Below are 17,290 nucleotides of genomic sequence, written 5' to 3' on the forward strand. Positions count from 1 at the left end.
AGAAGAGTGCCGGATCTCCTTTTCTTAGGCTTCATACTATAGTTATGCCCCCATACATATGTCCTATCAGAGCATATAGAGAGAAAATGTCCTGATGGGACAAATACTTGAACATAACACTACATTGAGATTTACTAAGCTCAATGCACCAGAAGTCTGACATCTTGCTCAGGAAGGGATGCCGCATTGCAGAAAAGGAGCGTGGTTTCCAACACCGTGTACTAAAATTATGCGAAAATGAAGCCAACCGACAATGTCAACGTAGACTGGACAGCCTAAATTTGCACCAAGTTTATCATCCAGCATGAGTCACTGTGATAAATCTGACACTTTTAAGTTGAATTTTTGAGCGTCTAAAAATTATCCCCTCCATTGTGCTATAATCCTCCGACACGTAGCAAATTGAGCTCTGCTGTATCTGTATGGAATTTATATCTTCGCAGAAGCAAATCATTTCCAGCAAATAGATTTTTTAAGGAAAGCAACCATTTTCTTTTCACAGCAAGGAAGGAGATGCATAGTAGCTAAAGCTGTATTTTACAGTGTGATGTCATAATGTAAAGAATTGCACAATACCAAAGCATGCAGCATGCCCCGGGGCTCCTATGGCCTCATGTATCAAGACTGGTGCAGACATAGTGGAGCACCCGCTTATAACAACTGATTGACTGTGATGTTTCCAGTGCAGAATACAAAATAAAGGCTGATTGCTACAAATATCTGCTCCACTTTTAGTTTGCACTTGTTTTTGATTCTTGTCCATTTTTTTTTCTTTGCAAAATAATTGTCATAACATTAAAATATCTATTAAAGGGAAACACTTGAAGCCTATCTGTATTAGAAAAGCATTCGACAATTTTTGGTGTTTACAATTGTCCATAAAAACTGTTTGTAAAACGTAATAATATTCTTGATATTATGTAACAATATTTATAGGGTTTCTGACTTAGAATTGAATATTTTCTCAATATCTAACATGCATAGCTTCTGTAGTAGAGTTTCACAACAATGAATGTATCTCGATATACAGTTAGGTCCATATATATTTGGACAGAGACAATATTTTTCTAATTTTGGTTATAGACATTACCACAATGAATTTTAAACAAAACAATTCAGATGCAGTTGAAGTTCAGACTTTCAGCTTTCATTTGAGGGTATGCACATTAAAATTGGATGAAGGGTTTAGGAGTTTCAGCTCCTTAACATGTGCAACCCTGTTTTTAAAGGGACCAAAAGTAATTGGACAATTGACTCCAAAGCTATTTCATGGACAGGTGTGGGCAATCCCTTTGTTATGCCATTCTCAATTAAGCAGATAAAAGGCCTGGAGTTGATTTGAGGTGTGGTGCTTGCATTTGGAAGGTTTTGCTGTGAAGTAAACATGCGGTCAAAGGAGCTCTCCATGTAGGTGAAACAAGCCATCCTTAAGCTGCGAAAACAGAAAAAACCCATCTGAGAAATTTCGACAATGTTAGGAGTGGCAAAATCTACAATTTGGTACATCCTGAGAAAGAAAGAAAGCACTGGTGAACTCATCAATGCAAAAAGACTTGGGTGCCCACGGAAGACAACAGTGGTGGATGATTGCAGAATAATCTCCATGGTGAAGAGAAACCCCTTCACAACAGCCAACCAAGTGAACAACACTCTCCAGGAGGTAGGCGTATCAATATTCTAATCTACCATAAAGAGAAGACTGCATGAAAGTAACTACAGAGGGTTGACTGCTCGGTGCAAGCCACTCATAAGCATCAAGAATAAAAAGGCTAGACTGGACTTTGCTAAAAAAAATCTAAACAAGCCAGCACAGTTCTGGAAGAACATTCTTTGGACAGATGAAACCAAGATCAACCTGTACCAGAATGATGGAAAGAGAAAAGTATGGCGAAGGCGTGGTACAGCTCATGATCCAAAGCATAGCACATCATCTGTAAAACACGGCGGGGCAGAGTGATGGCTTGGGCATGCATGGCTGCCAGTGGCACTGGGTCACTAGTGTTTATTGATGATGTGACACAGGACAGAAGCAGCCGAATGAATTCTGAGGTATTCAGAGCCGCCATACTGTGTGCTCAGATCCAGCCAAATGCAGCCAAACTGATTGGTCGTCATTTCATACTACAGATGGACAATGACCCAAAACATAAAGCCAAAGCAACCAGGAGTTTATTAAAGCAAAGAAGTGGAATATTCTTGAATGGCCAAGTTAGTCACCTGATCTCAACCCAATTGAGCAGCATTTCACTTGTTAAAGACTAAACTTCAGACAGAAAGGCCCACAAACAAACAGCAACTGAAAACCACCGCAGTGAAGGCCTGGCAGAGCATCAAAAAGGAGGAAACACAGCGTCTGGTGATGTCCATGAGTTCAAGACTTCAGGCAGTCATTGCCAACAAAGGGTTTTCAACCAAGTACTAAAAATTAACATTTTATTTAAAATTATTGAATCTGTCCAATTACTTTTGGCCCCTTTAAAAACAGGGTGGCACATATTAAGGAGCTGAAACTCCTAAACCCTTCATCCAGTTTTAATGTGGATACCCTCAAATGAAAGCTGAAAGTCTGAACTTCAACTGCATCTGAATTGTTTTGTTTAAAATTCATTGTGGTAATGTCTATAACCAAAATTAGAAAAATATTGTCTCTGTCCAAATATATATGGACCTAACTGTATGGCATTGGATAGAACGTTTTTTCATTAGTGCTCATCATTAGGTCCTAATAAAAAGTATTAGAAAGAAACGTACACTTAAACTAGCATGGATTCGACACTGGAAGTTTTAAAGCGGATCTGTCACCATATTTCACTGCACACTCTATTAAATAGATCTATCAGACCTGATGATGCTGGTGTACTTACTTTGTAAATCTATGTCAGAATGGCTCACATAGTATTAAAATCTGTATTTTAAAAACGAGTTAGAGCTGGATGAGGATTACATTATAACATGGATTATCATAGTAACTATGCCTGCCTCATTGGGTCTAAGACATCTATTTAATAATTTAGTGCGTTTGTATTATGAAATTTAATGACAGATTTGCTTTAAGCCTCATGTACTCATTTTAGACAATGTACAGGGCCATAATCCAGCACCAATATAAGTATACAAGGCCTTCTTGTACCTCTGCATGCCTCCAATGTAGTGTGCTATTTTCTGCTGGTTATTATGGAGATATTCCTTAAAATTTTGTTCCTCTGTATTATGATGCTGTAAGAAGGCAGCAAACTGTGGCACATGGAGTGTCTACTGCCCAATAATACAGGACCACAGGGACACCACATATAGGGTGGAGTATTCACCTTGCCATGTGCATGAGGCTTAAAGCAGATGATTGCTTTCCAGTGCAGTAAAAGTAATCACTACCCGCACATCACAGCTAAATGGGGGATGTTTGTAGGATACAGCTTGAAGGAAGACAGTGGAAGGAATATCAGGAAAGTGCTGCTTGCTTTTCTACCTGATAATCAATGTGCTTTGCATTAATAAGTCATTGGTCTATCCCATGTGCTTATATAGAGATCTGTCTCGTGGAATTTGCACTTGGTTGGCTGCTGTCATTTTATGGTGGACGTGATATACTGCCAGGATGATGACAATGGCCAGTCCCAAGATGAGACCTAAAATGAGAGGTAGGGTCTCTTCCAGTTGTTTTCTCTGATCTGTAAGGCATTTGTACTCTGAAAAAGGCAAAGAAACAAAGTTAAGTAAAATCTTCTATTCTTTACTCTTCCACCAAACGTAAATATCATCAAGCGTTACTGACTAGAGTAAAGGAAAATAGTGAAATTAGGGACTAAAGTAGTTATCAGATATTGGCGGCATATTCCCAGGAGTCAATGTCTGTTTGATGTCAATGGCTTTCCATTCGACCACCTAGACTTGAGATAAAGCTTTCCCAACACTGCTGCCATTTCATTCTACTGCTCAGCCGAGGCCGTAATGGACTAATCTGGAGAGCTGGACATTGGTTGCAGATCTTAACAATATGCCACCTACGTCTGTCATTAGACATTCCCTTGTGAATTAGATAGCTGGTAAGTGGAGTTGAGCAAGAAGTTTTGCATTACCCTGGTCCAATGGCCATGTTGGTAGTCACTGGACGAAAGCCTTGAGAACCTCATTCTATCTTCTGGAATCCCAACCCCCATTCTGATTAGTAAGCCTGGTGTAAGGTCATTGTTGTAGCGCGATGCATGAATGACGTTGTGCCGGACTTACTAATCAGAAGGCGCACCATGGAAGCCAGGAGATAGGAGGAGGTTCCCAGGGCTCCACTATGACGGACATGGACTACCAACTTGGCTCCTGGCATTCATCCTGTGAATCATTTTGCTCAATTCTACAGGTAATCTTTTGAGCCTAACATACCAATAAAGTTGCCAAATTCAACTGATAATGAATGTCAATTGAATTGCTCAGCCAAATGCTACCTCTACAGACCTCCAGATTGACATGCAAGCTCAGATCAGCCGAGCATGCACGCTTTATTTTTCAGTAGGGAGAATGGAGTATGCCACTGTCACACTCCTCTGGTGATGACTACTCTACAGACTTTTATCTAATCTGTTTGGGAACCTATTGAGTTTACCTTGCAGAAGGTGTGATGACTTTTAAAGGCACATTTGCCACCAATGCATGTGCTATTTCATGTCTACAGCTCCTAGAATAAGTCCCCCTGTGTACACAATAAAACAATAGCTTCTGAATTTACACTATTTACTAAGATGTTTCAGATTTTCTTTTAGATGTACTTAACCATTACACTGTGTGCAGAATTATTAGGTAGTGCGTGTTTGACCATATCATCATTTTTATTCAGGTTTTCCAACTCTGAGCTGTATAAACTTGAATGCTTATTAGATGATACAGATCAGGTGATGTGTATTGGTGTAATGAGGAGGATGTGGCCTAAGGATACTACACCCTTTACCAAGCTGTGCAGAATTATTGGTCAGCTTGTTTTCCTCAGGTCAAAGATATTGGGGGAAATCACAGAGTCATAAAAAATGTTATGACTTCTAGTCAACATGGTCACAGACGCAGATTAACTATCAAAGATTTGAGAAGAATCAAACGTGAAGCGACGAGGAAGCCATTATCCTCCATTGCTGTCATATTCCAGAACTGTAACCTCCCTGGAGGCCCAGAAATATGAAGTGTTTAGTGCTTAGAGACACAGCCAAGGTGAGAAGGCTTAAACTTGACCACCACTGATCAAGACACAGAAGTGGAAATGTCAAGACTGGGCCAAGAAATACCTGAAGATAGATTTATAAAAGGTTTTATCTACAGACTAGATGGAGGCCCGATGCTATCGCATCGGGAGGGCGGTAATGTCACGATGGGGGCAGGCATGCGGTGCCTTTGTTGCCTAATGGCATGCTGTGATAATGTAATTATTTTTGCATCAGGGGACTCATATGCTTGATCCCCACGCTTATAAGCATTGTTTTTGTCCCAGCAATGCTGTTGCTCTTCAAGAGTCTCATTTGCCCTTTGTTGCCTTCGAGGTTGTGCCTTTGCTGCTTTCCTTTCATTGTCATTGGCATACTTTTTAGGAGGAGCCATGTTTCCATTGATATTTGCTTTTTAATGGGGTTTTCCCACAAACAAACAAAAGTTCATTTAAAAAATTGTCTGTGTCTGACCGTGTACTGAACATACCACAGCTCCTGGGCAGGGGAGGAAGCAAAAGACAACACTGACATTACAGTAGGAGGTCGCAGAGGATACATTTTGTGAGGTAAAATATTTTTAAAAAACAGTCAGAGAAATATTTAACCTCACAAAATGAATCCACTGTGATCCCCTGCTCTAATGTCAGTATTATCTTTTACTTCCTCCCCTGCCCAGGAGATGTGATATGCTCCATACACGGTCAGACACAATTTTTAAAATGAACTTTCGTTCGTGGGAAAACCCCTTTAATGTGACCGCCTTCCTCTGCCTGTAGACTCGTTGCGCACCTGCCGGTGCCGGGATCAGCTGAATGATTCACTGCGCCTGCACGTAATTCACACAGGCGCAGTAATCAGACGGCCATCATCTTTGTGCAGACAGATAGCGGTGGTCACATTAAAACTGCACATGCGCTCCTCCTGTACAAATATGTCGGCAGTCAGTGAATCATGCGGCTGATCACGGCGGCGGCGTGATTGCAACAGTGTTCCGCTGGTGGTACTGCGCAAGAGGCTGCGTGAGTGTGTGAGGTTATACACATGGGAAGAAGGAATCAATATCACCATTACACACTGAATGGGAAACCACTGGGTAAATCTGACAGGGAGAAGGACTTGGGGATCCTAGTTAATGATAAACTTACCTGGAGCAGCCAGTGCCAGGCAGCAGCTGCCAAGGCAAACAGGATCATGGGGTGCATTAAAAGAGGTCTGGATACACATGATGAGAGCATTATACTGCCTCTGTACAAATCCCTAGTTAGACCACACATGGAGTACTGTGTCCGGTTTTGGGCACCGGTGCTCAGGAAGGATATAATTGAACTAGAGAGAGTACAAAGGAGGGCAACAAAATTAATAAAGGGGATGGGAGAACTACAATACCCAGATAGATTAGCGAAATTAGGATTATTTAGTCTAGAAAAAAGACGACTGAGGGGCGATCTAATAACTATGTATAAGTATATAAGGGGACAATACAAATATCTCGCTGAGGATCTGTTTATACCAAGGAAGGTGACGGGCACAAGGGGGCATTCTTTGCGTCTGGAGGAGAGAAGGTTTTTCCACCAACATAGAAGAGGATTCTTTACTGTTAGGGCACTGAGAATCTGGAATTGCTTGCCTGAGGAGGTGGTGATGGCGAACTCAGTCGAGGGGTTCAAGAGAGGCCTGGATGTCTTCCTGGAGCAGAACAATATTGTATCATACAATTAGGTTCTGTAGAAGGACGTAGATCTGGGGATTTATTATGATGGAATATAGGCTGAACTGGATGGACAAATGTCTTTTTTCGGCCTTACTAACTATGTTACTATGTTACTATGAGTGTGTGATTGTGTGAGTGTGAGTGTGTGTGGTGCGTACGGCGTATAGAGTGTGTGTTTGTGTGGTGCGACGGTGTTCTGCTGGTGGTACCACGCAATAGATTGGTACCAGCAGCAGTTTCCATATTGGGATACCCATCACTTGGGTGTCCCAGTATGGCGGTCGGTGAACTTCCTCTTCTTGTAATTCTGGGATAAGGTGACATCTGGACAGAACAGGAAATGAAAACATTACAAGGTAATTATATAAATAGATGAGATGAGATTGATGCTTGATGACCGGATGGATGGGCCAGTGACTGGATCAGTGATGGGCACAGATTGGGCACAGACCTCCACTTCGACTCAGACACCAGCAAGGTGGAGATTGGGTACTGCTATGGGCAGGTATTTATAAAGATGAGCTACTTGGACCTTTTGGGGTTGAAGATGGACTCAAAATCGACTTCCAAACCTACCATCAGTTTTTAGAAGAAACTTTCTTCAAGCAGTGATACAGGAATCTTTCAAGAATATCAAGATTTTTATGCAGGACAATGCTCCATCGCAGCATCAAAGTCTCCACTGCTTGACTGCCAGTAAAGGGCTTATAGGGGACCTGTCACATCTTATTTTCCTATTGAACTACCCCCAATGTCTTGTTGGTGAAGCACATTGCATCACTAACATGTTTATCTCAAGCAAAAGTCCCAGTATTTATCGCTTTCTGAGCATGCGCACTGAATCTGGGTGTATGTCCGAGCTTCATATCCTATGTGCGCATGCTCCAAAGCCGCAGAGAGTCACAGTGGCGAGCGGGAAGATAATGGCACCGTAGCATGCGCGCTCACAAACTATCATGTGGTCACTGACGCTCAGCGGCTCCGGAGCGTGCGCACATAGGATATGAAGCTGGGACGTACACCCAGATTAAGTGCCATGCCATGCCTAGAAATCTGAGCGTCATTGCGCAGGAGCGGGATCTGCTGGGAGATTGGGTGACGTAGGGAGCAGTGACGGGGAACAATTATGCTGCGATGGGCTGGGGAATTCGAAAAAAGGCATTTGACTGACCGTGACCGAAAAGCTTGAAATCTCCACACCATATGAGTGAAACAAAACGTATGAAGGGCGATCATCAAAGTATAAAAAGTTATATTTATAATAAGTACTGTTTTGCTTAGTGATGCAATATGCTTCATCAACAAGACATTGGGGCAGTTTAATAGCAAAAAAGGACGTGACAGGTTCCCTTTAAAGTTAAGATGGGAATATTTACGTTTTTCATTTAGTTGCATTACAATTCTGCACGCAAATAGTCGCCCAATAATTCCGCACACAGATATTCTCCTAAAAAAGACAAATTCTCACTTTTATATTCTGAAATATTTAGGTTTATTAACTTATTGGACTGACCTACAGCACCGTACTTGTTCAATAATAAAATTAATCATCAAAAAGACAAATTACCTAATAATTATACAAATAGTGTAAAAAGTATACACCCTTTACACTTTGTTGGAGACATAAAACCAGTATGATATGTTATTGTATATTGTATTGTACATGGTCTTGCCGTTAGTGACTACTTTCAAAATTTCTGCTCCAAAGGTTTGTTCTGGCTCTCAAGAAGAAATAACTTTGTAATTAGCCTAATTTTTCAATTTCGGGTGAATTTTCTTTTATTTAGTGCTTCAAAATATGCATTACAGATACCAGAAACCCAATTATGAGATACTTAAACCATTGGTTAAATCTATCTGAAACTTTTCATTCACAGTCAATAGAAACTACATGTCCCAGTTTACCCAATCATGTTGTAAAACCGAGTTCTTGTGCATGAATAATTATCACACGAACCCTAAAAGTAAAAAATGATTTACCTTCACTGTAGACAAAGTCACTCTTAATATCAAATGGCTGAAGGTGGACTTCAGATAGGTACAAAACCACAGTCTTCTTCTGGTCAGTGGAGGTCAGGCTGACTTTCTCAGGGGCCTCACATTCATATGACATTCCCAGTGGTGTGACCATGAGAGACAGGTGATGGCGGCTGGCAGTGTGCTTCCCAGCTAAGAGGAATACAATATTATCAGTAGGTATATATTGGCAAACCAGAAATAAAACTGAATGTACAGTAACTGGCCCCATGCATAAAAGCTGTTCCAAGAAATTGGTCAAAGCTACCACACTTAGTGAAATGAAAGTTGAGACCATAGCGAGGGCTACCAATATGCATGTTGCAGGGGTCACCTGCTTAGACAGGTGTATTAGGGTATAGATATGGTATGTGTCTATTATCTAGTCACTCTATATGACTGGGCACTATCAGGACAATCTACACTCATTAACTGTATTAATTGCACATATTTGAACTTGTTATCTGTATAAAAGACACCTGTCCACACACTCAGTCAATCACACTCCAACCACAATGGCCAAGACCAGAAGAGCTGTAAAGGACACCACGGACAAAATTGTAGACCTGCACAAGGCTGGATGGGCTACAGCAGGGGTGTCAAACTGCATTCCTCGAGGGCTGCAAACAGGTCATGTTTTCAGGATTTCCTTGTACTGCACAGGTGATAATTTAATCACCTGTGCAGTACAAGGAAATCCTGAAAACATGACATGTTTGCAGCCCTCGGGGAATACAGTTTGACACCCCTGGGTTACAGGACAATATAAGCAGCTTGGTGAGAGGCAACAACTGTTGCCATAATTATTAGAAAATGGAAGAAACACAAGATGACTGTCATTCTTTCTCGGTCTGGGGCTCCATGCAAGATCTCCCCTCGTGAGGTAATGATGATTCTGAGAAAGGTCAGGAATCAGCCCGGAACTACATGGGAGGACCTGGTCAATGACCTGAAAAGAGCTGGGACCACAGTCTCAAACATTACCGCTAGTAGCACATCATGGATTAAAATCCTGCACACAAAGTCCCCCTGCTCACGCCAGCACATGTTCAGGCCCGTATGAAGTTCTCTAGAGGAGGCATGGGAGAGGGTCGTCTGGTCAGATGAGACCAAAATAGAACTTTTTGTTATCAACTCCACTTGCCGTGCCGGGTGGAAGAAGGATGAGTACCACCCCAGGAACACCATCCCAACCGTGAAGCATGGTGGGGGAAACATCATACGTTGGGGGTGCTTTTCTGCAAAGGGGACAGGATGACACCACAGTATTCAAGGGAGGATGGATGGGGTCATGAATCACGGGATTTTGACCTACAACCTCCTTCTCTCAGTAAGCGCACTGAAGATGGTTTGTGGCTGGGTCTTCCAGCATGACAATGAGCCAAAACACACAGCCAGAGCAACTAAGGAATAGCTCCATAAGAAGCAATTCAAGGTCCTGGAGTGGCCTAGCCAGTGTCCAGACCTTAACCCCTTTCTGACCTTGGCGGGAAAAGCGCGCGCACAAGGAGCAGAGCAGCGTGAGCAGCGGACAGAGCAGGGCGGAGCTGCGCAGCGGGAGAGCGAGCTCCCGGTGAGAGGACCAATACAGGGAGATTGCCTAGAAAGACTGCATCTTGTGAGTACATGAAAGCGGACTCTGCTGTGACTGGAGAGGGGCGCTTTGAGACCCGTGCAGAGACATTGGCCTGTGCAGAGACTGTGACCCCCCTGGTACCCACGATATCAGTACAGAGACTGTGACCCCTGGTACCCACGGTATCAGTGCAGAGCCCTTGATTCCTGGTGAGAGACTTAATAATAGACTGACCATCATTTTCCATCATGTGCTGTAAAAGCTAAAGACTCAAAGCCTGTGCATATCACATTAACTCCCGAAACCCCAGGCAGCAGGCTCCTAGAGACTACTCAGCCCACGAACAACAGAGTGACGACAAGTGCCGCTGTTTCTCGGCGCCTGTGTTGGAAAAGACAACCCTTCAAGCGAGTCCTCATCAGACTGATAAGTGTTCTTTTTCTCAAGAAATCCTGCTTAATTCTGTTACACTGTTTGACGCCCATATTTTTGCACTGTTTTATTGCTAGTTATATTCTACTGCTTCCTCCCTGCGAGGAGAACCTGATTCCTGTTATTAAACCCCTCAACTGTTGGTCTGTCTGTTCTGTGGTGACACACTCAGTACCTGCATCCTATTACACCCGCTTTGATGCGGGCTCCGGCGGTGAGCCTGCATCAAAGCCGGGACATGTCAGCTGTTTTGAACAGCTGACATGTGCCCGCAATAGTTAATAGCGGCGGGTGAATTGCGATTTCACCCGCCGCTATTGACTAGTTAAATGCCACTGTCAAACGCAGACAGCGGCATTTAACCAGCGCTTCCGTCCATTGGGTCGGAAATGAGCGCATCGCCGACCCCCTCTCACATGATCCGGAGACCTCTATGGTTACTGATGCAGGCCTGCTGTGAGCGCCACCCTGTGGTCGGCGCTCATAGCAAGCTTGCAATTCAGCTACATAGCAGCGATCTGATGATCGCTGCTATGTAGCAGAGCCGATCGAGTTGTGCCAGCTTCTAGCCTCCCATGGAGGCTATTGAAGCATGGCAAAAGTTTAAAAAAAAAGTAAAAATAATGTGAAATAAATTAAAAAAAATATGAAAGTTTAAATCACCCCCTTTCGCCCCATTCAAAATAAAACAATAAAAAAAATCAAACCTACACATATTTGGTATCGCCGCATTCAGAATCTCCCGATCTGTCAATAAAAAAAAGCATTAACTTGATCGCTAAACAGCGTAGCGAGAAAAAAATTCGAAATGCCAGAATTATGTTTTTTTGGTCGCCGCGACATTGCATTAAAGTGCAATAATGGGCGATCAAAAGAACGTATCTGCAGAAATATGGTATCAATAAAAACATCAGCTTGGAATGCAAAAACTAAGCCCTCAACCGACCCCAGATCATGAAAAATGGAGATGCTACGGGTATCAGAAAATGGCACTTTTTTTTTTTTTTTAACAAAGTTTGGAATTTTTTTTCACCACTTAGATAAAAGAGAACCTAGTCATGTTTGGTGTCTATGAACTTGTAATGAGCTGGACAATCATAATGTCAGGTCAGTTCTAGCATTTAGTGAACCTAGCAAAAAAGCCAAACAAAAAACAAGTGTGGGATTGCACTTCTTTTGGCAATTTCACCGCACTTGGAATTTTTTTCCCGTTTTCTAGTACACCACATGGTAAAACCAATGATGTTGTTCAAAAATACAACCCGTCCCGCAAAAAATGAGCCCTCACATGGCCATATTGACGGAAAAATAAAAACGTTATGGCTCTGGGAAGGAGGGGAGCGAAAAACGAACTCGGAAAAACGGAAAATCCCAAGGTCATGAAGGGGTTAATCCAATAGAAAATCTTTGTAGGGAGCTGAAACTCAATGTTGCCCAGCGACAGCCCTGAAACTTGAAAGATCTGGAGAAGATCTGTCAGGCTGCCGTCACACTAGCAGTATTTGGTCAGTATTTTACATCAGTATTTGTAGCCAAAACCAGGAGTGGAACAATTAGAGGAAAAGTATCATAGAAACATATGCACCACTTCTGTATTTATCACCCACTACTGGTCAATATCAGATAACCCTTTTAATAAACATGCCGCCATTTACATCATCCTGAGCTTGCTTTTGCTATTGGATCTTAAAACACTCCCTGTGCCCATTGTCTGGTTTCCAGTACTGGCTCATAATTCCCTGTATTCCCCTCGTTCATGATTATTGGATCGGTCATACAGCTGAACGGAGCATTTCCAATATTATATAGGTGGATTGATATTTTAGTGACTCGCTTATATTTTTCCGTAGCTTCACAAAAGATGATTACGGTATATGTTTTAAGGGCTTGTGCACACGTTGCTGATTTGTCGCTGATGTATCGTGTTTAATCTTCTGCACAGATTTGTCACAAAACCTGAGGGGTTTCCTGATGCCAGGGTACAGATTTAGGAACTGCAGAGGTAGCAGTCACATCCAGAACACAGAGCATGAGGAGTCTCAAGGTCTTTCTGCCACATAATAAACACATCATTATTATGAAAGGTACATGGGGGGCCCTGTTATCGGGGGCCAAGAAGCTCCTTGCTGTCTCTATATTTTTATCTAGTGCTATGAATCATATGTTTATCATTTTTAATGTGTTACTTTTTTTTTTTTACAAATGTAATACTTTTTAGTCTACTTTTTAGTCCATAGAAATAGGGCCCAGATGGGAGCGCCTGGGGCAGCAAAGCAAGCAATGTACTGCGCTCCGCACTGGAGGAACATCTGTTGGTGGAAAATCCGCAGTCAACTGAACAAAATGACTCCGCTCCAGCAGATCCTGCTCCTCTCACCATATTAGCTTTCTCTTACTTACTCTTCTGTAAATAATTCCGAAATTGTAGGTTTTCACAAATTAAAGAGGTCTCTTTTTCATTGTGAAAAAACCCCTAAGTGTTTTCCAGGCCACGTCGCACATTGCACCATGTCTGGTAAGTCCTATGCAGCGAGCTCCTGGCCCCTCGCTGTGCGCTGGAGTAGACAAGCGTGATTGGAGCTTGGATAATAAAAAGGGAAGCGTATGCCGCAGTGGCTGCAAATACTCACGTCTTGCACCATTTTTGAAGTTTGTGCGGTCGGATAAGTCATAGATGAACTGAATTTTATTCAATTTCCAGCTTCTCCCACTGGATTTTGTAGAATCTTGCCCATCCTATGAATGACATAAATCATTGTTGAACCTTTCCATTGACATAGTCAACGCTGGCTAATAAAAAAACCCCAAGACTCAAATGACAGAAAATGAAGTTGTACCATTGGTAAATGACTAAATAATACAATTATAGAGTTTACAGATGTAGAAAACGTGCGGTCGTCCAAAAGTCCTGTGTGCGCCATGATTACTCACGCGGAGATTGATTGAGACAAATGACAAACTCAGCTCTGCTATTATCATAAACTGCTATTGTTTGTAAATATATGTGTCTGTTTCAATCTAACATCCTACAGCTATGGCTGCTGATATAATGCAAGGTTGGGCGCCTTACCTTAATAAAGAATAATTTCAGGGTGTAAGACTTGTCTAACCATGTCAGGTGCAGTTCAGACTCATTATTCCAGCATTTCCCCCTTATTTCTGTATCTCTGGGCAGCTGGATAGTAGCATCTTCTAGATTCCACTGAAAAGGGGAAATCATCATCATCACCATTGCCAATCATCATCAATCATCATCATCAATCATTATCATCACCATAGTCAATCATCAATATCATCAATCATCATCATCATCATCATCATCAATATCACCAATCATTATCATCATCAATATCATCAGTCATTATCATCATCAATATCATCAATCATTATCATCATCATCAATCATCATCATCAATATCATCAATCATTATCATCACCCTAGTCAATCATCATCATCATCATCAATATCATCAATCATTATCATCATCATCATCAATATCATCAATCATTATCATCACCCTAGTCAATCATCATCATCATCATCAATATCATCAATCATCATCATCATCATCATCAATATCATCAATCATTATCATCATCATCATCAATATCATCAATCATTATCATCACCCTAGTCAATCATCACCATTGCCAATCATCATCAATCACCATTATCAATCATCATCATGATCATCATGAATCACTATAATCACCATCACCATAGTCAATCATCATCATCATCATCATGCTATAGGACCTCGTTCACCTGACTGTACAGTGCAATGTCCTAGTCCCATTGCACCAAGCGTGCAGTCACTTGCATATCTATCAGTATTACATCTCACCGAATGTTCATAGATCCTTATAGATCATTCCGTTACCATTTTTATGTCTATCACTGATGACAATGTGCTTCGGTTAACCCTTAGATAACCCACTTAATAACCTTATCGCTTGAGAAGAAAGGAAAGTTTTCCCATCCAGTTTCTGAGTCTATGGTAGTTACTGCATTAATAATGGATTACTTACATCCACTTCATTACTGGAGGGGACCTCATAAGGAACCACGATCCTAGCTGAGAATTCTGCCATAAGACAGGTTGTCCCATTTTCTCGAATTGCAAAGATATTTTTGTCAGGATTAGCAGACAGCCCTGAGAGATTCTCAACTTCTTGTTCTGCCATGCTAGGAAAAAGAATGTCTGGAAAACAAAGAAGAAGCCAGCTTTACCCCTGCTGTAGCCCCCCTGCATGCCTTACTCTGCTCCCAGCCATGGCTCCCAAGGACACTTACATGACAGGAGCAGCAGCAGGTGCAGTCCCTGGACCTCCATGAAGATGCAGCGCTCCATGCTTGGGATGACTTCTTGCAGCTTTCTGGCACTGCTAGTTCTCCACCAGGGCAGGAGGTTGTGCAGTGCGCAGTGCTCGCCCACTGGCATCCACCTTCAGTCTTTACAGCCTCCAACTGATTCACCGGGATCTGTCAGGCACCAAAAGTGATCGCTGCAGTCAGAAGAGGGTTACACAGGCTGAAGCTGGCGGTCCAAGGTGCTGAGGAGGGTGCACCCTCCACTGATGCCACAAAAGGGTGGGATGGCTACAGGCAAGGGCAGCGTGCGACCACTAGATCTCCGAACACACAAGGATCTCTGTGCAATCTTCTGAGGGAGGTTAGATCTTAGTAGATTTAGTCACTGTCCAGCCCGCTGCTATAAGATCGATCTCTATAGATCTCTGATGAGGAAAGGGAAAATCTCTATAGATATAAGTGAGATACAGACAGGACCAAGGCTAGATCTCTGTAGATACAAGGGATCGCTGCCGATCTGCTGAAGCGATCTCTGTGGATACAAGTGATCGCTGTCCAAGGTGCTGAGAAGCTTCTCTATAGAGATGTGCAGCCAGTAATCACTGTGCAGAGGTGTGTACTCACAAGTAATCACTGGGAGTGATCCCTGCCGATCTGCTGGAGAAGGTTAGATCTCTATAGATAGGAGTGATCCCTGCCGATCTGCTGGAGCAGGTTAGATCTCTATAGATAGGAGTGATCCCTGCTGATCTGCTGGAGGTTAGATCTCTATAGATAGGAGTGATCACTCCTGATCTGCTGGAGAAGGTTAGATCTCTATAGATAGGAGTGATCCATGCCGATCTGCTGGAGAAGGTTAGATCTCTATAGATAGGAGTGATCACTCCCGATCTGCTGGAGAAGGTTAGATCTCTATAGATAGGAGTGATTGCTGCAGATCTCGGAAGAATGTTAGAATCGATCCCTATATGCACGAGTGATCGTTGCCGATCTGCTGGAGGTCAGATCTCTCAAATAGAAGTGATCGGTGTCCAAGGTGCTGAGAAGCTTCTCTATAGAGATGTGATCACTGTGCAGAGGTGTGTACTCACAAGTAATCACTCCCGATCTGCCGGAGGTTAGATCCCTATAGATACGAGTGATCGCCCCCGATCTGCTGAAGGTTACATCTGTATATTTATTGACGATCGCTTTCCAAGGTATGAGGTCGCCTCAGATCTCCGGACACACGAGCGATCGCTGCTCCTGCTGCTGACAGCGCTTCACATCCACATCGCCGGCCGGGTGTGCACTGTCCCAGGTGCTGGGATCAGTAGTGCAGCAGGCACCGATCCCCTCTGCGTGTCATGGGGATATATAAAGGAAGAGGCATGTCACTAATGACCTGAGTCGTGACTGCACCCAGTCTATATCACGACATACATGCTGAAGGCGTGCTGCCTTTGTCTGCACGGTGTGTCAGTGTGGGAATGTGGAGACCCTGCAGGGACCGTGTGTGGGTGAGTCAGGGATTGTAGTGAGTCACTGCAGGGGGCGCAGCCAGGACCCTGCTATGGAGGGAGGTTACTACTATCTGTCAGGAGAGAAGCCGGCATGGGGACAAGGGCAGGAGAAGTGACCCCAGCCCCCCATATGCTGCAGCCGGGTGACTGTGTGGGAATGTGGAGACCCTGCAGGGACCGTGTGTGGGGGAGTCAGTGATTGTAGTGAGTCACTGCAGGGGGCGCAGCCAGGACTCTGCTATGGAGGGAGGTTACTACTATCTGTCAGGAGAGAAGCCGGCATGGGGACAAGGGCAGGAGAAGTGACCCCAGCCCCCCATATGCTGCACCGTGTGTCAGTGTGGGAATGTGGAGACCCTGTAGGGACTGTGTGTGGGGGAGTCAGTGAGTGTAGTGAGTCACTGCAGGGGGCGCAGCCAGGACTCTGCTATGGAGGGAGGTTACTACTATCTGTCAGGAGAGAAGCCGGCATGGGGACAAGGGCAGGAGAAGTGACCCCAGCCCCCCATATGCTGCACCGGGTGACTGTGTGGATGTCTGTGGGGAACAGCTGCT

General features: G+C 43.3%; 1 protein-coding gene across 2 annotated transcripts; it reads right to left on the reverse strand.

Annotated features, from left to right (window-relative positions):
- Positions 1 to 520: 520 nt before the first annotated feature.
- Positions 521 to 16,946, reverse strand: LAMP5 (lysosomal associated membrane protein family member 5). 2 transcript variants are annotated; one of them, XM_069768805.1, is made up of 7 exons: positions 15,216 to 16,698; positions 14,951 to 15,123; positions 13,992 to 14,123; positions 13,552 to 13,657; positions 8,878 to 9,066; positions 3,467 to 3,686; positions 521 to 1,432 (listed from the first exon to the last, which is right to left on the reverse strand). In XM_069768805.1, the coding sequence occupies exons 1-6, from the start codon at positions 15,361 to 15,363 to the stop codon at positions 3,505 to 3,507; spliced, it is 930 nt and encodes a 309-aa protein (XP_069624906.1). In that variant the 5' UTR covers positions 15,364 to 16,698; the 3' UTR covers positions 521 to 1,432; positions 3,467 to 3,504. The 2 variants fall into 2 exon arrangements, with proteins under 2 accessions (XP_069624906.1, XP_069624905.1); XM_069768804.1 differs by having other exon boundaries at positions 521 to 3,686; positions 15,216 to 16,946.
- Between the last annotated feature and the right edge of the window lie 344 nt (positions 16,947 to 17,290).

This window comes from Ranitomeya imitator, chromosome 5 (assembly GCF_032444005.1).
Source record: "Ranitomeya imitator isolate aRanImi1 chromosome 5, aRanImi1.pri, whole genome shotgun sequence".
Lineage (NCBI taxonomy): Eukaryota > Metazoa > Chordata > Amphibia > Anura > Dendrobatidae > Ranitomeya > Ranitomeya imitator.

What these genes read in the sequence shown, in the direction of transcription:
- LAMP5 (XM_069768804.1), bottom strand. Translation starts at nt 15,363, where the DNA reads ATGCCAGTGGGCGAGCACTGCGCACTGCACAACCTCCTGCCCTGGTGG. An exon ending in CCTCCAGTAATGAAGTGGAT is followed by an intron (nt 14,124 to 14,950) that starts GTAAGTAATCCA and finishes TCCCCTTTTCAG; the next exon opens with TGGAATCTAGAAGATGCTAC. An exon ending in TGAAATTATTCTTTATTAAG is followed by an intron (nt 13,658 to 13,991) that starts GTAAGGCGCCCA and finishes TGTCATTCATAG; the next exon opens with GATGGGCAAGATTCTACAAA.